The following is a 21,751-nucleotide window of genomic DNA, read 5'->3' as shown; positions in this document are numbered from 1 at the left end:
TTCGACATTAGTTTGAAGAAAATGTTTCTTAAAACATACAGAAACCCATCCTGCAGGCTGCTGTACCATAATGTTATAAGACAACAAGCTGTACGATACTCCACACCTCCCTCCACACATCAGCTTACAGCAGCGCCGACACAAAAAGCTACGAAGCTATTAACGTTAGGTGCTTGATGTACAGTAGCTAATTAGCCCGTAGCTAGTAGTTAACAGATCATTCTCTCAGGCTTATTTTCTAGGAATTGATGGTACTAACTTACTCACCCTGCTTTACATGTGCAGTTAGACTCCACCATTTTGTGAACTCTCTCAGACAAAGTAGTGGCATTTGGCAAATAACACAGCAATATTGTTAGGAATCCTTGCGAGAATCATCAGGTATGTGCTGTTCAGTGGACATTTTATTAACTTGTTCCAAAGCATGTGGGGCATAGCAACAGTAACTAGAGGGGGGGGGGACTTGCCACCTGAATATACAGGTCTATTAGAACAATATCAACAGAGCCAAACTAGTAGTTCACTTCTGCTTTTGTAGATGTGTCCTTTCCTTCCTCTGAGAGACCCAGCAGGAGAAACACCAGGCCTCTCAGACTGTCACAAGTTTGTCCCCTTCCCTCTCCCTGTCCCGTAGCTCCTCCCCTCACCGCCCTAATACGGGGGCATCCCTCTGCCGTGGGCCAATAGCAGCTGAGGATACGACCCACCTAGGGGGAGGCCTGGGTCTGATCCAGAGTTCTACTGAGGGCTCCGAGCAGGAGCAGGCTACCAGGGACAGGGGGGATAGGAGAGAGAGAGAGAGAGAGAGAGGGAGAGTGAGGGAGAGAGAGAGAGAGAGAAGGAGAGAGAGAGAGGGAGAGAGAGAGAGAGAGAGAGAGGAGGGGAGGGAGAGGGAGAGAGAGAGAGAGAGAGAGGAGGGAAGGGAGAGGGAGGGAGAGAGAGAGAGATGACAAGCGAGTGAGAGTTTGAGAGGGAGATCAGTCTGTGGTTTAAGCTTGGGGAGGTCTCTCACCCTGACAGTGTACCGGGGAACCGAGGCTCAAGCCAAGGTAGGGTGATGTCTTTATAACGGTCAGCTCTGTTTCCCAAGTTAAGCGCTCAGAGTATCAGCCCTAGTGTCTGTCCAGTTCTGTGGTCAACAATCACAGGTTTATGGACTTGACTGGTTGGCATATTTGGTATGTACTATATCGGTGGGTGATTGGTTCAGTTGGCATGTATCGGTGGGTGATTGGTACAGCTGGCATGTATCAGTAGATGATTGGTTCAGTTGGCATGTACTGACTGGTGATGGATAATAGTTGTCATGTGCCGGTAGGCTGCTTACGGTACGGTAGGCTCCTTACGGAGGGAACATTTCTCTCCAAAGTAGTTCACGACGGTGAACCAGCAGCTTATGACTCCACGCTGCTCACGCTAACCAGGAGTTTACGGGTCCGACGCCGCCACAATGGCTCTTTTTGTCTTTCTCCGACTACAACATTTTGACTGTCCCCTCTGTGTCCTCTTCAGTGGAGCGCGGGGCGGTCAGGCTTGCGTTGCAGTCTGCACATTGCTGAGTTTCGAGAGCACAGCAAGTATCTGTTATTCAAACTCCCAGGCCGTGTGGCAGGGCATATTTAAACATAGAGCTATATGATGATAGAATGTAACTACGTGCTGGTGTTGGACTGCTCCAGGCCTCTTACATAAGGCCTGTGAGGGAAGGGGGCAACAGCTGCAGCCTGCCCGTCATAGGATCTGTGTGCCACCCAGCCGACCCCCTGGTACCCCCGGCTGGGCTTGAGGGGGGCAGTAGTGGGGCAGTTTTACTGGAGAGCAGTCCTGGGGGTAAACACACACACACAGATCAAAAACACACACACACAGATCAAACGCTTGAAAGCAATTGAAAGTATTTCAGATGCGTCTGATTGATGTACCTCTCGTAGTTCGTACTGTTGGGTTGGTCTCGTTGGTTTCCGGTGAGTGTGTTCCCCGTGGATAATGAGTTAACGAGTGTTTGAGTGTGTGTGTGTGTGTGTGTGTGTGTGTGTGTGTGTGTATGTGTGTGTGTGTGAGTGTGTGTGTGTGTGTGTGTGTGTGTGTGTGTGTGTGTGTGTGTGTGTGTGTGTGTGAGTGTGTGTGTGTGTGTGTGTGAGTGTGTTCCCCGTGGATAATGAGTTAACGAGTGTTTGATAATTCATCTGTCTGATTAATAAGTGTGAAACCGTAGCCACGTTCCCTCCCTTTGAAGGAATGGGGGTAATGTGTGCGTGTGAGCGTGCGTGTGTGTGTGTGTGTGTGTGTGTGTGTGTGTGTGTGTGTGTGTGTGAGTGTGTGTGTGTGTGAGTGTGTGTGTATTTGTGTGTGTGTGTGTGTGTGTGTGTGTGTGTGTGTGTGTGTGTGTGTGTGTGTGTGTGTGTGTGTGTGTGTGTTCCCCTGGCCGTTCCGGTGAGGGTGTGAGTGTGAGGGTCAGACGCGTTAACAGGACACCGTCCGCGCTGGGCAGGGTTAGGCAGGCCTGGGCAGGGCTAGGCAGGGTTAGACAGGGCTAGGCAGGGTTAGACAGGGCTAGGCAGGGTTGGGCAGGATTAGGCAGGCCTGGGCAGGGTTGGGTAGGGTTAAGCAGGGTTGGGCAGGGCTAGGCAGGGTTGGGCAGGATTAGGCAGGCCTGGACAGGGCTAGGCAGGGCTAGGCAGGGTTGGGCAGGATTAGGCAGGCCTGGGCAGGGTTGGGCAGGGTTAAGCAGGGTTGGGCAGGGCTAGGCATGGTTGGGCAGGGCCGGGGTGCCCAGACTGCCACCCCAGCTCCTTCTGCTAGAGCCCTGCTGTGAATGTTGTTGATAGACTAAACATAGATGTTTATGCCACCACATAGTAGCCTGCACAGCAGCTAACTCTCCAGAGAGACAGCAGGCTGGAAATAGAGAAACAGTAACTCAAGCCCTGTGAAGCCGTGGCTATAGCTTGGCTGAAGGATTAGATGTTTAAATTGGGCGTTAGTGTCTATAAAGTTGCTGTGTTTTGAAACTGTGTAAGAGTGGGAGTCTTCAGCTCAAAGAATCGCAGTAGTTCCACCCTGCATGAAGTGTAGCAGGAGTGAAAGGTATAGGTTATATAATGTGACTTAAGAGTAAGTTATGAATGAATAAGAGCGATGATGACAGTCTCCTGGCAACAGGTTTCTGGAGTGGTGGGTGGGTCTGCTTGAGCACAGGAAGTAGGAAGTAGGGTCAAGAGCTGGTTGGATGGCTCGGAGGAAATCAGGGAAGGTCACAAGGAAACACAGTTTGACACAGCAAGGAAACCCTCCCTTAACATGCACATTGAGCACAGAACCAGGGGGCATTCATCAGATAAACAGAGGTCCATATTGTCTGTATTTTTCCATGGATATAAATTGTACCCCCCGACCCAATCCTGTGAGACAGATTTGACTTCCTCATTAAGGGATGTTTGTGTCGTCGTCCCGTCCACGCTGAGTTCTTATCTCACAGAAATATCCCTGTTTCCTGTTTACAAAAGAGGCATTTCCTGCTAGGGAGTTCACGCCTACGGGCGTGTCAGGTTCCTCCGGCAGAGGACTGAGGAGATAAGACGAAAACTCACTTCTGTTTGGATTCTCTCTGAAAACAACCTTTATTTCCCACAACCTCGTCCAACCAGGAAAGATCTGATTAGAAAGTATTGGCAAGAACCAAGCGAGATGCCAGAAGTTGAAACTTTGTCTCACCTGTAGACCGATTTGAATACTCAGCATCTCTCCGATCTGAAAACTTGTTAGAAAAATGTTTCTAAGTAGTCCACACACACACACACACACACACACACACACACACACACACACACACACACAGACAGGTGAGAAGACCTTCAGTGTTAGTGCATCATGGGAGCCAGGAGAGAGGATTGGGAGTCTAAAGCCACACGGTTGTGTTTCTGTGGTCCAGCAGTCCCAGGTGGGAGATGATGCTGCTCCACCTCTCACCACCATCACAGCCCTATCCTCTCTGCTTGAGATGATGCTGCTACACCTCTCACCACCATCACAGCCCTATCCTCTCTGCTTGAGTCCTGACAGGCCCGGCTGTAGTGCACTGCCTCAAGTCACTGAGCATGAAACACAATTCCGTTCCCTGGGCTGTTCAGTTTTAGTTTATTTGATTAAGAGGGACAACATACATTAATAAACATAATGTAAATGCACCCGATTTTAGCCAAAAGGCTAGTTTCCGCCGGCAGTCCCCCTGCCAGGAATTAAAAGGCCGACCTGCAATGGTAAAACTGGTTAGGCAATGTAAAGGAAAACTGTACAGTACACAGTGGTTAAAATCAACACAGTACACACAACATTCAGGGACATTACACCATGAATCACATGGGACAGCACCAACATTCAGAGACAGTAAATGGACTGCACTTATATACAGTAGCGCTTTTCCACCTTAGCGGCACTCAAAGCGCTTTACAATGGCCTCTCATTCACCCATTCACACACCAATGGCGGTAGCTGCCATGTAAGGTGCTAACCTGCTCATTGGGAGCAATTTGGGGTTAGGTGTCTTGCTCAAGGACACTTCGACATGTGGAGAGTTGGAGCTGGGATTCAATCCACTGACCCTTCGATCACTGAACGACCCGCTCTACCAACTGAGCTACAGCCGACACATTACCCAGTACATACTGGCTATTCTAAACCCTGGCTATTCTAAACCCCAAGGCTAGGTTCTGTGCAGAATAGCGTACCCCAAGGCCAGGCCGTGGATCTCAGTCAGAAGAGATATTTCGGTCAAAAATGGATGGGGCTCTTTTGTTTTGCTATGTGGTCGAGCTGGTGACAGATGATGGGACATGATAGGGGGCTGATGGGGGACTGGGCAGGGGCTGGACTCGGACCCTCCCGGGGACGGCAGTCCCGCTGAGAGGGAGGGGCTTAAACGTGTTTGTTTCATTGGCTTCAAACTGATGACATCCAGTGAATCTAATGGGCCTGGCTGGTGAAATACATTCTTTGGTTGAATGGTCCCTCCTTTTTCCATTGGGACGGATGGCTGGCATGGTTCGTTTGGCCTGTGGCAGTACAACTTCAGACAAACACCAGATGCCTGTTTGGTAACACTAGAACATCAGTTGTATCAAGGCTGTGTCTATGTCCTGAGGGACTCTTTGTCCTTGGTTTGACCTGTTGTAAATAGTTTGAGTTTTAATCTAAGCTGTCGTATGATGTGGGCTTGAGTGAATCTCACCACTAAATCGTAAAGAGCCAAACCACTTCAGCTATATAAACATTGACAGTTTTTGTTTATCGCCTGTGGGATATATATAATATATATTAGCATCACTACAATAGGCCTACTGCATTCCCTCTACTGGGTCTCATGACTGTGTCAGCACCAGTGAGGTAAGAATTACTCCCATACAGAAGGTCCCTAACTATCTTGTCATGTGTGTGTGTGTGTGCGTGTGTCTGTGTGTGTGTGTGTCTGTGTGTGTGTGTGTGTGTCTGTGTGTGTGTGTGTGTGTGTGTGTGTGTGTGTGTGTGTGTGTGAGTGTGTGTGTGTGTGTGCGTGCGTGCGTGCATGTGTCTGTTCCCTACGAGCCTAAAGTTTTCCACGAACAGAAATCAGGCTATTCAAGCATAGTATATTAAGCCAGCCATAACGGAAACAGAGCAATCTCTAAATTGATTTGAGTTATTTGATATCCAATTCAGAGCTCTGGTGTTGATCATGGAGGATCACAACAAAGCCGCATCACAAGATAACACTCCTATCGTGGCCAATGGCCAGCGTCTAGTCTGTGATGTCATCACCATGCTGAGACTGTCATTAGGTCAGTCTGAGTTTATATTTAGATCTTGATTAAGTCATGTTAAATTGTATAGATTTGTTTAGTTGTGACCAGGTTGATGCGTAGCGTCACTACTGTTGATGTTGTATCAATGTTGTCGGTGCTGAAGTTGTGTTGAATAGAAGTTGAATTGAAGTTAAATATAGGTTGTGAATGCATTATTGGTGACGCGCTGTCCTCCACTTTGGATTCTTGTTACCTCATCAACCCCAATACTGCTCTCTGGTTTCACAAATTACATTAGCTAACAAGACCACAAAGTTGAACAGAGACTGCGTGGAACTTAAAATAGCAAAGGTATTATAAGCACCAAAACATGCACTGTGGAATACAACAGTCAGGTTGCCAGGTTTGTTGCCTCATATCCCCCTTGGCTGGGTGATGGAATGGACAGGTCACCAGCATGCATGGACAGGCGTATTTGGGTCAGAACTGTCTCTATATAAAGACAAGGCGGTGTTAGGTATGTGGAAGACCAGCTATGTGGAACGCTGTGGTCCCCACCTCTCCTCTCTCTGTCCAGAGCTTGGAGCTCCCTGAGACAGCTGTCTCTATCCGTCACACAGGGCAAGAGTGAAGCACCGCAGCCACTAACCACTAGCTGCTAGCCCCTAACAGCTGGCTACCGCTCCACCTGGCTGGTTTAAGCTACATTCACCAACTATTGAATACCAAGTACCTAAAGCCACTCAGTTTGCATATGCAGGAAATTGCATCAAATGGTTAAGATACATTCTCTTGCCGTTACAAGCTGATCACTGAATATCAGCAGCCGCCCACCTGCATGACTCTTATTGCAATGTGTAGATAATAAAAACCCCAGATGCATGTTACTGGATCTGAGCGTCCGTGAGCCATGTTGTTCTGTGGCTGACAGCAGAGTGTCTGAATGTCTGAAATGTGTTCCCGTGACCTGCCCAGACACCTGACACCCTAACGCGGCCCACAGAGGCACGGCAAACACGCTGACACTCTACACTGTCTACCTTCACACACACACACACACACACACACACACACACACACACACACACACACACATGCCAAGACAAGTCACATGAAAACTGGACTGTATGGTATGGCATTGCTAGGGGCCACAGCCGAGCCCCTCCTAACTGGTGCTGGCGGGGGTGGGGGGGGGGAGGGTCAGGTGGGTAAATGGTAAATGGACTGCACTTATATAGTGCTTTTCCACCTTAGCGGCACTCAAAGCGCTTTACAATGGCCTCTCATTCACCCATTCACACACCAATGGCGGTAGCTGCCATGCAAGGTGCTAACCTGCTCATTGGGAGCAATTTGGGGTTAGGTGTCTTGCTCAAGGACACTTCCACATGTGGACAGTCGGAGCTGGGATTCGAACCACTGACCCTTCGATCATTGAACGACCCACTCTACCAACTGAGCTACAGCCGCCCCCCGGTGGCAGCACTGTGGTGGTCCAGGGTCAGCCAAGACCATGGAAAGAATCCTAGGAGTGTGATTCCCCGCCTCCCTCACTCAGACGATCCTTGTCGTTAAATCAGATGGTTAGGAATCCCATACGTCCTGGATACTGTAGCGCTATATAAGTGCAATCCATACTCTACGCACTCTGGGAATGAGCGCCTACCCGAGAACGTGCTGTTCAAAAGAGTTCTTAAACTGAAATGATGATTAGTTTCCTGTCTAGATCTCCTGGATGTCCTGTCCCAACCACAATCTCATTCTATTGCAGACTCTGACAGAGACCAGGAGGGCAGTCATGTGTTCAGCCAGGCCAGAGAGCCAGCCGTGAGTACAGTACACCCCCCCCCCCCAGCACTGTTCTACAAACACGGTACAACATATGTATATATATCTGAAGAGAAGACTACAATCTTGGGTTTGTTTTAATGATATTGACTCTCCAGAAGGCGTCAGGTAACTCACTCCTTTAGTGTTGATTTACCTAGAGTATTTCACCTCCCCAACCCCAGGTAGTCAAATCAAATCAAACTTTATTTGTATACTGTAGGTAAAAGACAGGAGACGGCCCCCCCCCTCGGACAGCCCCCCCGGCGCCCCCCAGGCCAGCCCCCACCACAGCGGCTCCCCAGACGACCAGGAGAGCCCCGAGAGAGTTGTGAGTACAGTAGATGTCAATCAATCACTCAATCAACCAATCACCCAATCAACCAATCAACCAATCAACCAATCAACCAATCAACCAATCAACCAATCAATCAACCAACCAACCAATCAATCGATCAATTAATCAATCAACCAATCAAACAGTTAATCAAGAAAATGAAATCACTCAAACTTTTCTTATGAAACATTTCATGCTTCAATTTCAGACAATGGGGGTACACACCCACAAACCATCCTTTTCAGTACACACTACCCTGTCTTCAGATGTTATGAGGCTCATCGTCTTGTTTACTTGATAGCTAGACAGCAGGTAAACAGCTGTATGATTGCAGCTCAGTCTATACTGTACATACCCTGCATGGTTTCCTAGCACCTGTGCATAGTTTGAGGTGAGCCATGAAAAAAATAATCATTGTTGTGGCCATCGCTGTGCCCCGTCACTCGTCGGATGAAAGCAAAGGAATCTCTGCTGAGCTCGGCATGGCAGCTGAATAGATGTTGATGCGTGTTTGGGACTCAGCATGTTTAGACTGTGTCATTGTGTTTCAGTCTGCAGGGCTGTGGGGGGGGGGGGGCAGGGGGGGCTACAGTTAACAATGCTCACAGGGTGAGCGAAATGGTTGATTACCCAGCAAAAGCCATGTGATGGGAGCTTTAAAGGAGTAACTTGGTGGCTGAATGTGACACTTGTTGGTTGTCTTTAAGCAACAACAAAACAATGTGCATCAGTCATTTAAATGTATTTTAGAACCTAAAAGCCAAAATTTCCCAACAAAGAAGTTCACCCAAACTGTCAAGGTAATGATGAGAACTGTCAATCAGCTATGATTGACAGACCGCACCTGCAATTTCCTGGATACTCAATTAAGAAAAAAATTTGCAATTATGGCCTGGAAACAACAATGATTATAATGACTTTAGTAGTTTCCTGAGGGAGAATGTTGAAGCATTATGTTCTAACATTAGCTGTGTTCGGAATCGCTCCCTTGTTCCCTCACTCCCTATTCCCTATATAGGGTTCACCATGTAGTGAACTACCTAGGGAACGGAGAAAATGTAGGGTGCATGCACTGTTCCCTGGAAATCAAGGTGAATTGTGGGTAATAAATAGTGGACTATAAAGGGAACGAAAATTCCGTGGAGAATTCGGACACTACAAACTAAATGGCTGACGCCCTATATAGTGCACTATATAGTGAATAGGGAGCGATTCCGAACACAGCTATTGTGTATACTTTACAAAGAAGAAGGAGAGAAACACTAGACATTTGCAGTGTGAAGTACATTCAATATCTCTAATGTGGAGTGATGACTATGTGTGGTTCCTCAGGTGCAGAAAGAGAAGCTCCATGCGGAGCTGAAGCAGGTGCTGAGTCTGAAGAGAAGCCACCTGAGAGAGTGTTCACTTGCCCAACCAGAGATGGACGCCATAGTGGAGACCCAGACCGTGGTGAGACACAGGAGAAACTCACAATAATAATAATAATAATTATTATTATAATAACTTTATTTTATATAGCGCCTTTCATGGGACCCAAGGTCGCTTTACAAACATATCAGGAAATCATCAACAATCGACAAAGAAAGCACAGACGACGATAAAAAAAAAAAAAAAAGGTCCTATTTCTGGGTCACCTTTTAGGATTTTTATCTCCTCTGGCGGAGATAAAGTCGTTTAGCGTAGCTTTAAATCAAATTGTAAATACTGACTGTTCCCAGGCATCCCTCAACCACTCATCTCCGTAGCGCCAGGTGGAGTTTCTCATCAGATCTTTCCCACGTCTGTGTGTCTTCTTCAGGAGGAGAGGGGTGCTGCATCGGAGCTGCTGGAGGTGGTGGTGGAGACGGAGGCGGAGGCCGGAGCCAGCGGCTACAGCGTGACAGGAGGAGGAGCCAGGGGCATCTTTGTTAAGGATGTATTAAAAGATTCCCCGGCAGCCAAGCACCTCAGCCTCCAGCAAGGTGACTGGGAGGCAGAGGCACTCTGAAGCTATGAGACATAGATTAAGGAGATAAACTGTGGGGCTTTATCAAAGAAAATTAAACAAGATAAAACATTAACCTTTACGACTTCCTGGTGAAAATAATCTTTCATCGTATTTATGTCATATCAGTTTTTAACATATCTGAATATCTGTTCCGTATCATTTTGTCATAAGTGAACTTGGAGAGCTCTAGTTGAACATTATAACTGTTCCCATCATTCAAATAGACCGTCATGTTGAGCGTGTTGGTTGGTGGTCCTTGCAGGAGACCAGCTGCTGAGTGCCAGGGTCTACTTTGACAATGTCAAGTATGAGGATGCGCTGAAGATCCTGCAGTGTGCAGAGCCATACAAGGTCTCCTTCCTGCTCAAAAGGACCATACCTGGGACTGATGTCACAGTCCACCCTGGAGCCGCCAGCTTGGAGCTGAAAGGACCCAAAGCCAAGATGCAAAGAATGGTATGTACTCATTCGCCATTTCAAATGCAAAATTACAAAATGTAATATCGATAAGAGCTTGGAGATCTGATTAACCCACGTCTGTCTCTGTTTTCCAGAGCGTTAAGAGCATCAAACCATTCAAGGTGAAGAAGAAGAAGATCGGAGGACGGTTTGGGTTGAGGAGGCTGAAGGAGAAGAAGGGGAAAGGAGAAGAAGAGCTGGAGCTGGAGGGTTCTCCCTCTGTGGACGTGGAGTTCGCCCTGCCCAAGTTCAAACAGCGGTTGGACGGGAAGGAGTCTGTGGAGGGAGCAGGGGCGAGAAAAAAGAAGCGGATCGGGTTCCGCGGCATGAGAGCGAAGACGTCTGGGGGAATTGAGGGCTCACAGCTGGAGAGACGGGCTGACGTCTCCCAGCCTGAGGTACCTGGAGCTAAGGTCAAGGCCAAAGGAAAAGGCCACATGTTTGGAATTAACTTCCTTAAAAAAAAGGAGGGTACGTTTCCAGCCCCCGGTATCGAGGTCTCACTCCCCACCGGGAAAGCTGATGTCACACTGCCCAGCATCGTAGTGAAAGGGGACACCAAGGGTCCAAAGATCGACGTCAAAGGAGATGCTGAAATGGACGTCACGAGAGGAGACGCTAAGATAAGGATGCCAAAGCTGAAATTTCCTCAAATCAGGCTTTCCCGTCACTCAGATGTGATCGATGGTGACATGGGCATAAAAGCTGAAGGTCCTGACAGGAGTGGTGCACTGAAAATGCCCTCTGTTGACATAAAAGCTCCTAACATTGATGTAGACGTTGTCCTGCCAAAGGGCAAGGGATATGTGAAGGGGGAAATTAAACCCCCAGAGGGGAAGCTCAAACATGGGGAGGGCATGGAGGGTGGCATAGACATCTCTCTCCCTAAAGTGGGCCTCACAGGTCCTAAGATAGAGGGCAGTATAGAGGGTATTGAGGCCTCAGGGAAAGGTCCAAAGATAAGAGTTCCATCTGTTGACATGTCTCTACCTAAAGGCTCCATGGAGGTCTCACTGCCTGATTACGAGAAAACCGGACGGGCTGGTGTTAAAATGCCAGCTATTGACATAGATCTGCCTGATGTGGAGATAGAGCTGGACACAGGAATTAAAGTGTCAGATGAAGTTGAGGGACCCAATTTCAAAGGGCCCAGTATCGCCATGCCTAAAGTGGACATCTCCCTACCAGAAATAGGATCACCTGTTGTGGACATCAAGGGTCCAGAGATGGGAGGGAAAATTGACCTACCAAGTGTTAACATGTCACTGCCTAAAATGACATCAGGTGAGGCCGATGTAGATATGGAAGGATATATGGGTGGAGGGGGCAAGTTCAAAATGCCAAACTTTGATATTAGTCTTCCCAAGATCATATCACCAGAGGGAGGCGTGGAAGTAGAGGGGCCTGATTTCAAAGGGGGGTTCCACATGCCCAAGGTAGACATCTCACTTCCCAAAGGTAAAGCTGCAGCAGATATCGACATCGAAGGTCATGATGGTAAAGGCGGAGGAAAGTTCAAACTGCCCTCATTTGACATTTCCCTCCCAAGTATGAAGACGGACGGAGGAGATGTCCATGTGGAAGGACCTGCGATGAAGCGAGGGGAGTTTGGAATGCCCAAAGTAGACATATCATTACCAAAAGGGAAAGCTGAGGGTGAAATCGATATTGAAGCACCTTCTGGGAAAGGAGGTAAATTCAAAATGCCGACATTTGACATATCTCTGCCAAAGGGGAAAGTAGAAGGGGACATCGACATAGAGGGACATTCTGGAAAAGGAGGAGGCAAATTCAAAATGCCCTCGCTGGACGTCTCTCTCCCTAGTATGAAAGCAACAGGAGGGGAAGTCAACATTGAAGGTCCTGAGGTGAAGGGTGGGAAGTTTGAAATGCCTACAATAGATGTCTCACTGCCCAAAGGTGAATTTAAGGGCGATTGTGACATTGAAGGACATTCTGGAAAAGGAGGAAAATTTGAAATGCCCTTGTTAGATATTTCGCTTTCTAAAATGAAGACCCCAGAGGGGGATCTTGACCTTAAGGGGCCAGAGGTCAAAAGTGACAAGATTAGGATGCCAACAGTTGATATCTCCCTTCCCACAGGAAAGGTTGAAGGTGATATACATTTAGAGGCAGGGAAAGGGAAAGGAGGCCAGTTTAACGTTCCCTCATTGGACATATCTCTTCCCAAAATGAAGCTCCCTGAGGGAGAGATGAAGGTAGACCCTGAAATAAAAGGGGGCAAATTTGAAATGCCCTCACTTGACATTTGTCTTCCCAAAGGAAAAGTAGAGGGGGACATTGATGTAGAAGCACCATCTGGTAAAGGAGGCAAGTTCCACATGCCCTCACTAGATATCTCTCTTCCCAAAGTGAAGTTGCCAGAGGGTGAGGTCAACATTGAAGGCCCTGAGGTCAAAGGAGGAGAGTTCAACATGCCATCACTTGATATATCTCTCCCCAAAGGAAAAGTAAAGGGGGACATTGATATTGAAGTACCTTCTGGAAAAGGAGGAAAGTTTAAAATGCCCACATTTGATGTTTCTCTACCAAAGATGAAACTTCCTGAGAGTGATGTCAATGTTGAAGGCCCTGAGGTGAAAGGAGGGAAGTTTCACATGCCCTCAGTAGACTTTTCACTTCCCAAAGGAAAAGGTGATGTTGATATTGAAGGACCTTCTGGAAAAGGAGGCAAGTTTGAAATGCCCAAAATTGATGTATCTCTTCCAAAAATGAAGACACCAGAGGGTGAAGTTAACATTGAAGGCCCTGAGGTCAAAGGAGGGAAGTTTCATGTGCCTTCCATTGACCTTTCACTGCCTAAAGGTAAAGCAGAGGTTGACATTGATGTTGAAGGGCCTTCGGGAACAGGAGGCAAGTTTAACATTCCCTCACTTGATATTTCTCTTCCAAAAGTCAGTTTACCAGAGGGAGACGTCAAGCTAGAGGGCCCTAAAGCAAGAGGAAAGATTGAGATGCCAACGATTGATTTATCTCTTCCAAAAGGAAAAGCAGAGGGGGAAATAAATATTGAAGGCAAAGGAAAAAAGGCAGGCAAATTTAAGTTGCCCTTATTCGACATCTCTCTCCCAAAAATGAAGTCAAAAGATGTTACCATTAAGGGGCCTGAAGTCAAAGGTGGAAAGTCTGGAATGCCTAAAGGAAAAATAGAGGGGGATATTAGTGTAAAAGGAGATGCAGGAAGCAAGGTTAATGTGCCCTCACTGGATATCTCTCTTCCTAAAGTCAAGTCACAAGAAGTAGATTTTAGTCTTGAAGGACCTGAGGTCAAAGGAGGGAAGTTTCATATGCCTTCTGTAGACCTTTCTCTTCCCAAAGGAAAAGGTGATGTTGGCATTGAAGGGCCGTCTGGTAAAGGAGGCAAGTTCCAAATGCCTAAATTTGACATATCTCTCCCCAAAACGAAGATACCAGAGGGTGAGATCAAAGTAAAAGGCCCTGAAATAAAAGGAGGCAAATTTGAAATGCCCTCAATTGATATTTCTCTTCCCAAAGGCAAAGTAGAGGGTGACATTGATGTTGAAGTACCCTCTGGTAAAGGAGGCAAGTTCCACATGCCCTCACTAGATATCTCTCTTCCCAAAGTGAAGTTACCAGAGGGTGAGGTCAACATTGAAGGCCCTGAGGTCAAAGGAGGGAAGTTCAACATGCCATCACTTGATATTTCACTTCCCAAAGGAAAGGTAGAGGGGGACATTGATCTTGAAGGACCGTCTGGAAAAGGAGGAAAGTTTAAAATGCCCACATTTGATGTTTCTCTACCAAAGATGAAACTTCCTGAGGGCGATGTCAACATTGAAGGCCCTGAGGTCAAAGGAGGGAAGTTCAACATGCCATCACTTGAGATTTCTCTTCCCAAAGGAAAAGTAGAGGGTGACATTGATGTTGAAGTACCTTCTGGAAAAGGAGGCAAGTTCCACATGCCTTCAGTAGATATCTCTCTTCCCAAAGTAAAGTTACCAGAGAGCGAGGTCAACATTGAAGGTCCTGAAGTCAAAGGAGGGAAGTTCAACATGCCATCACTTGATATTTCATTTCCCAAAGGAAAAGCAGAGAGTGACATTGATGTTGAAGTACCTTCTGGAAAAGGAGGAAAGTTTAAAATGCCCACATTTGAGGTTTCTCTGCCAAAGATGAAACTTCCTGAGGGTGATGTCAACATTGAAGGCCCTGAGGTCAAAGGAGGGAAGTTCAACATGCCTTCGCTAGATATCTCTCTTCCCAAAGGAAAAGTAGAGGGAGATGTTGATGTTGAAGGACCGTCTGGAAAAGGAGGAAAGTTTAAAATGCCTTCAATTGACATTTCTCTCCCCAAAGTAAAGTTATCAGAGGGTGAGGTCAACATTGAAGGCCCTGAGGTCAAAGGAGGGAAGTTCAACATGCCACTACTTGATATTTCACTTCCCAAAGGAAAAGTAGAGGGTGAAGTTGATATTGAAGGACCGTCTGGAAAAGGAGGAAAGTTTAAAATGCCCACATTTGATGTTTCTCTACCAAAGATGAAACTTCCTGAGGGTGATGTCAATGTTGAAGGCCCTGAGGTGAAAGGAGGGAAGTTTCACATGCCCTCAGTAGACTTTTCTCTTCCCAAAGGAAAAGGTGATGTTGACATTGAAGGACCGTCTGGAAAAGGAGGCAAGTTCCACATGCCCTCACTAGATATCTCTCTTCCCAAAGTGAAGTTACCAGAGGGTGAGGTCAACATTGAAGGCCCTGAGGTCAAAGGAGGGAAGTTCAACATGCCATCACTTGATATTTCTCTTCCCAAAGGAAAAGTAGAGGGTGAAGTTGATGTTGAAGGACCATCTGGAAAAGGAGGAAAGTTTAAAACGCCCACATTTGATGTTTCTCTGCCAAAGATGAAGCTTCCTGAGGGTGATGTCAACATTGAAGGCCCTGAGGTGAAAGGAGGGAAGTTTCACATGCCCTCAGTAGACTTTTCACTTCCCAAAGGAAAAGGTGGTGTTGAGATTGAAGGACCGTCTGGAAAAGGAGGCAAGTTCCAAATGCCCTCGATTGACATTTCTCTTCCTAAAATGAAGTTACCAGAGGGTGAGGTCAACATTGAAGGCCCTGAGGTCAAAGGAGGGAAGTTCAACATGCCATCACTTGATATTTCTCTTCCCAAAGGAAAAGTAGAAGGTGAAGTTGATGTTGAAGGACCGTCTGGAAAAGGAGGAAAGTTTAAAATGCCCACATTTGATGTGTCTCGGCCAAAGATGAAACTTCCTGAGGGTGATGTTAATGTTGAGGGCCCTGAGGTCAAAGGAGGGAAGTTCAACATGCCTTCACTTGATATTTCTCTACCCAAAGGAAAAGTAGGGGGTGACATTGATGTTGAAGGACCATCTGGAAAAGGAGGAAAGTTTAAAATGCCTTCAATTGACATTTCTCTTCCCAAAGTAAAGTTACCAGAGGGTGAGGTCAACATTGAAGGCCCTGAGGTCAAAGGAGGGAAGTTCAACATGCCATCACTTGATATGTCTCTCCCCAAAGGAAAAGCAGAGGGTGACATTGAAGTTGAAGGACCATCTGGAAAAGGAGGAAACTTTAAAATGCCCACATTTGATGTTTCTCTACCAAAGATGAAACTTCCTGAGGGTGATGTCAACGTTGAAGGCCCTGAGGTGAAAGGAGGGAAGTTTCACATGCCCTCAGTAGACTTTTCACTTCCCAAAGGAAAAGGTGGTGTTAAGATTGAAGGACCATCGGGAAAAGGAGGCAAATTTGAAATGCCCACCTTTAACGTATCACCACCCAAGATAAAATCTAAAGAAGTTGACGTTAACATTGAAGGGCCTGAGGTCAAAGGGGAGAGTGATGTTGATTTTAAGGGACCCTCTGGAAAAGGAGGCAAGTTCCACATGCCCAAAGTTGACATATCATTTCCCAAAGTTAAGTTACCAGAGGGTGAGGTCAAGGTAGAAGGCCCCGAAGTAAAAGGAGGCAAGTTTGAAATGCCATCAATTGACATATCTCTTCCTAAAGGAAAAGGAGAGGGGGACATTGAGCTCGAAGGACCTTCTGGAAAAGGAGGCAAGCTCCACATGCCCACATTTGATATTTCATTGCCAAAAATGAACATTGAAGGTCCTGACGTCAAAGGAGGAAAACTTGCAATGCCTACAATTGATCTCTCACTTCCCAAGAAGACAGGACAGGCTGAGTTGGAGGTGAACACATCTGGGAAGAAAGCCAGCAAGGGGCTACACATGCCAACAGTCGACATAAAGTTACCAAAGTTTGACCTTGATCTAAGCCTTCCCTCTGGCAGTAAAGATGCTAGCCTCAAAACAGACATGAGTGGTCCTGATGCGTCAGGTGGCATAGACATGCCTGATATCAATCTGAAGATGCCATCCATGCCAAAGTTTGGACATGAAGGTAAAGTTGACACAGACACTGACATCAGTCTTAAAGGAGACCTTAAAACCCCAAAGGTCAAAGGTCAGGGCCTGGATGTTGAGGCAAGTGTAGAAAGTACAGGGGGGACCATCAAGCTACCTACAGTTAAACTGCCAACAGTGGATATCTCTGCCCCAAAAGTGGACCTGGACTTCAGTTTGTCCAAACCCAAAGGAGACTATCGGGATGAACTGGAGCTGCTGAAGGCTGAGGGAGGGAGACCCGTCTCTGGGGGTAGCCTGGACATGCCTGATGTCTCCCTTAAATTGCCCAGGTTCTCTTTTCCCAAGTTCGGAGGAAAGTCCAAAAGTGATATAGAACTAAGTGGACATGTTCCAGAGGCAGATATGACACTCAGCCCACCAAAGGTGGCGATAGAGGGCAGAGCACCGTCAGTTGAACTAGACAGTGATGGCAAGGTAAAACTGAAAGTTAAAAAACCTAAATTAAAGATGCCAACCTTTGGCATATCGAAGAAGGACACAGACCTATCTGTCTCTGGCCCCGAGGTGGACGTCAAGGTCAAGAAAGGGAAAGTGGAAATTCCAAAGCCAGAGATCAATGTGGAAGGCCCTGAGGGAAAATCGAAATACAAACTGAAATTCCCCAAATTTAAAATATCATCTCCCAAAGCGAATCTACCTGAGGGAGAGATTAATGCCTCACTGGAGGGTGGGGCAGAGGGGAAGAGTGGCTTTCATGCTCCAGATGTCACTATCAAAATGCCCAAATTTTCCATGCCAGGGTTTGGCTCCAAGGAGGCTGGTGTTGATATAAGTGGGCCTAGTGGTGACTTTGATGGCAAGGCCAAGGTGAAGATGCCCTCATTTGGGATCTCACTGCCATCTGCCAAGACTCCAGAGAGAGAGGTGTTGCTGCCCAAAGCTGAGGTGGATGTTTCTGAGGCAGATATCAGAGGCTATGAAGGTAACCTGAAGATCCCTAAGATGCCAACTATCAACATATCTGCCCCCAAAATAGATCTGGATATGTCTCTGCCCAAAGTAAAGCATGACACAAAAATTGAAATGCCTGATGTGGATCTGTCACTTCCTAAAAGAAAAAGTGGTGATGTTGATGCCAAGATGGGCATTGAAGGAGATGGAAAATTCAAGATGGGTCATATCAAAATGCCTGATATTGATTTGTCATTGCCTACAACTGGAACCTTTGAAGGCCCAGATGTAGACATTAAAGGAGAAGGGGGAAAATTCAAAATGCCTACAGTTGACATATCGCTACCTAAAGGAAAATTTGGGGATACAAGTGCACCAGAAATGGAGATGGAAACAAAAGGAGGTAAATTCAAGATGCCTCATATGAAGATGCCTACAGTTGATATCTCACTTCCTAAAGGACAGAAGGGGGAGTTTGAAGGTCCAGAGATGAAAATTGAAGGAGAAGGTGGGAAATTCGAAATGCCAAACATAGACTTAGCTCTTCCTAGAGGAAAATCTGGAGACATCGATGCAGACATGGAGATGGAGGGGAGAGGAGGGAAATTCAATATGCCTCATATCAAAATACCAAATGTTGAGCTATCTCTACCTAAAGGAAAAACTAGAGAGTTTGAAGGTCCAGAGGTGGAAGTAGAAGCAGAAGGAGGCAAATTCAAGATGCCTCATATAAAGATGCCTACAGTTGATATCTCACTTCCTAAAGGAAAGAAAGGAGAGTTTGAAGGACCAGAGATGGAAATTGAAGGAGATAGAGGGAAATTTAAAATGCCAGGAATCAAAATGCCTACATTTGATATATCACTTCCAAAAGGAAAATCTGGAGATGTAAGTGTGCCAGAAATGGAAGTGGAGGCAGAAGGAGGAAAATGCAAGATGCCTCATATGAAAATGCCTACAGTTGAGATTTCACTTCCTAAAGGCAAGAAAGGAGAGTTTGAAGGACCAGAGATGGAAATTGAAGGAGAGGGGGGGGAATTCAAAATGCCCGGAATCAAAATGCCAAATGTAGATATCTCACTACCAAAAGGGAAATCTGGAGATATCAGTATGCCAGACATGGAAGTTGAGGCAGAAGGGGGAAGGTTCAAGATGCCCCATATGAAAATGCCAACAGTGGATATATCACTACCAAGAGGTCGGTATGGAGATGCTGATGCACCTGAATTGGAAATTGAAGGAGATGCAGGGAAATTCAAGATACCTCATATGAAGATGCCGAATATTGACATATCACTACCAAAAGGTAGAACAGGCGAGTTTGAAGGACCCGAAGTGGAAATGAAAGGCGATAGTGGAAAATTTAAAATGCCTGGAGTCAAAATGCCCTCTGTAGACATTTCACTACCAAAAGGAAAAATTGGGGATATTAATACACCAGAGGTGGAGATTGAAGGAGAGGGAGGGAAGCTTAAAATGCCTTATATGAAGATGCCAAAATTTGATATAACACTGCCTAAAGGACGAGCTGGAGATACTGGTGCACCAGAAATTGATATGGAATTAGAGAGTGGAAAATTCCAGAAGCCCCATGTTAAAATGCCACATGTTGATATCTCACTACCAAAAGGAAAGAAATTAGAGTTTGAAGGACCAGAGATGCATATGAAAGGGGAAGGTGGAAAATTCAAAATGCCCACAGTTGACTTTTCACTCCCTAAAGGAAAATCCAGAGATATCGGTATGCCAGAAATGGTAATTGAGGGACAGGGTGGGCAAATCAGAATGCCTGATATCAAGCTACCGAAGATGGCTATATCCATGTCAAAGGACAAGTCTGGCGAATATGATGCAGATATCAAACCACCAAGCATTGAGGGAGAGGGGGAGGTTAAAATGCCACAGATCATGACCCCAGATCTTGAACTGGAAGGGAATGTTGAGATCATCCCAGAGAAACATGCAGAGGGAGAACACAGGGGGTTAAAATTGAAAATGCCAACAATAGACATTGAAGGCCCTAAAGCAGACCTTGAACTGGACATAGGCTTAAACAGAGGGGATGGGAAGAAGGACAGGAAGAGAATAGAGCTGCCCGATTTAGACCTCAACACCTCTGGCACCAGTGGCAAAGTCAAAGGCCCAAAAATGAAAGGCTCTAAATTCAAAATCGGAATGCCAAAGATGAAGAACACTGATCCAGACGCAGCTGTGAAGAAACCTGGGAAAGAGAATGAAGGGATCAGTGGTCGATTCAAAATCAAAAAGACCAAACTGAAAGGTGACCTTCCTGAGGCTGAGGTCAGTGGCTCGGTATTACCAAATGTCTCCCTACCTGACGTGGGCTTCTCAGGTCCCAAAGTGTCCTCAGGCCACCTTGAAGGCCCGGAAGTCAATACCAAGTTTATACTCCCAGATGTAGAAATCTCAGGTCCTTCAGTATCAGGCCAGGGAGAGGTCCAGGTCAACAATGGACGCCCAGAAGACAAGGAGCATATTAGGATTCAGATGCCAAAGGTCATTTTGCCCACTGGACCAGAGTCAGAGAGTTTCAGACAACCCAATGTGGCACTTCAGATCCCCAGGATACCAGAGATAGACTTTGATATTGGAGCTTCCCAGGACGAGGATGAGGAACAGGGTATGAGTAAGGGGAAGAAGATCAAAATACCCAAATTTGGAGTGCCTCTGCCCTCTCTCTCCTCTCCTGAAGGTAGACTACATATGTACGGCCCTGATGTTGAGTATGAAGGCCCTAAAATGCCCAAAGTCAAGAAGGCTGTGTTTGTTCTAGTGAACCCCCAGGTGGACCAGTCTATGTCCACCAGCTTTTCAGAGGCTGAGACTCATGTGGAGGCCGGAGAGGCCAACATCAAGATCCCCAAAATCAAAATGAAGACACGCTTTGGGAAGTCAGGATCCATGGAGAATGAAGCTGCTCTGAGCATGGAGAAAGGTGTGGAGGAGAAATCTAAAGGGGGGAGGCTCAAAATGCCCAAAGTCTCCTTCTCTCCAGGTAAGACAGACTCGTCTGACCTGACCTTCAAAGGAGAAGGGTCAAGTTCCAGCCTCAATGGTGAGAAAGACTCATCCTTCCAGAATGGATCTAAGGACGATAAGGCCAATTTTGGGAAGATAAAGCTACCTAAGGTTGAGTTCTCCTCCCCGTACACTAAGATTGAGGATGGAGAGGAGGACACAGACATAAGCGCCAAGCTGCTGGCTGAGGCCTCAGGGGCCGAAGCAGAAGGTATGGGGGTGAAGGTGAAGTCAGATAAGATGAGCTTCCCTGGATTTAAGAAGAAGAGCGGAGCAAAAGGAGGCAAGAAGGAGCGAGGGAACGTGGTCTCGTCCCCAGCCAGGACAGAGATGCTGGACCGGGACAACTCCGAGTCGCCGACAGGCCTCACCTTTGGAGGGCCCTCCTGTAGTTTCCAGGCAGAGGCCGAGGGTGAAGAGATGGAAGCTGAAGACAGGGAGACCTCCACCTGGTTCAAGATGCCGAAATTCAACCTGAAACCCCATTCTACAGGCATCCTCCACATCACTCCTGAGGGTTCTCCTAGGGGCAGCAGAACCGAGCTGCAGGCCCTGGGTCTAGAGGAAGAGACCTCAGGAACGTTCCGCCTCCAGGTGTCTGGGATTGGGTTCTCAGCCCAGGAGATGTCTGAGGAACATCACATGACCTCGTCTGAGCAACATCACATGACCACGTCTGAGCAACATCACACGACCATGTCCAAGGAAGGAAATGTCACAGTGGTGACCAAGACCACCAAGCACACAGTAACGGAGACCAGGACGGGGAAAGGCCACTCCAAGCTGACACAGTACTGAACACACACACACACACACAGTATGCAATCACAGTAGCTACAATTATTGAATTTAGAGAAGATGAGAGAACAATATATATTATCCCTCTGTCGTTATTGTATTTTAATTTTACATGTGACCACCGTTTTTTTTGTAACTGTTTCTGAGTTGTTTTTAATTTAGCCTTTAGTATCATCTTTGATGATGTTTTACTGCTTTCAAT

At 46.7% G+C, this 21,751-nt stretch overlaps 1 protein-coding gene across 1 annotated transcript in view; it reads left to right on the top strand.

Moving 5' to 3' along the window:
- Positions 1-21,549, top strand: part of prx (periaxin) — a gene marked incomplete at both ends in the record, with an annotated part of 23,679 nt that extends 2,130 nt beyond the window's left edge. The window contains 6 exons of the mRNA XM_084455992.1: positions 7,549-7,604; positions 7,828-7,935; positions 9,274-9,393; positions 9,743-9,905; positions 10,194-10,387; positions 10,486-21,549. Of these exons, the coding sequence (XP_084312118.1) occupies positions 7,549-7,604; positions 7,828-7,935; positions 9,274-9,393; positions 9,743-9,905; positions 10,194-10,387; positions 10,486-21,549 (11,705 nt within the window). The remainder of the gene's footprint in view (positions 1-7,548; positions 7,605-7,827; positions 7,936-9,273; positions 9,394-9,742; positions 9,906-10,193; positions 10,388-10,485) is intronic.
- Positions 21,550-21,751: the final 202 nt, after the last annotated feature.

This window comes from Borostomias antarcticus (assembly GCF_949987555.1).
Source record: "Borostomias antarcticus genome assembly, chromosome: 1".
Classification (NCBI taxonomy): Eukaryota; Metazoa; Chordata; class Actinopteri; order Stomiiformes; family Stomiidae; genus Borostomias; species Borostomias antarcticus.
Note: the sequence above shows the minus strand (reverse complement) of the source record. Positions and strands in the feature narration are given on the sequence as shown.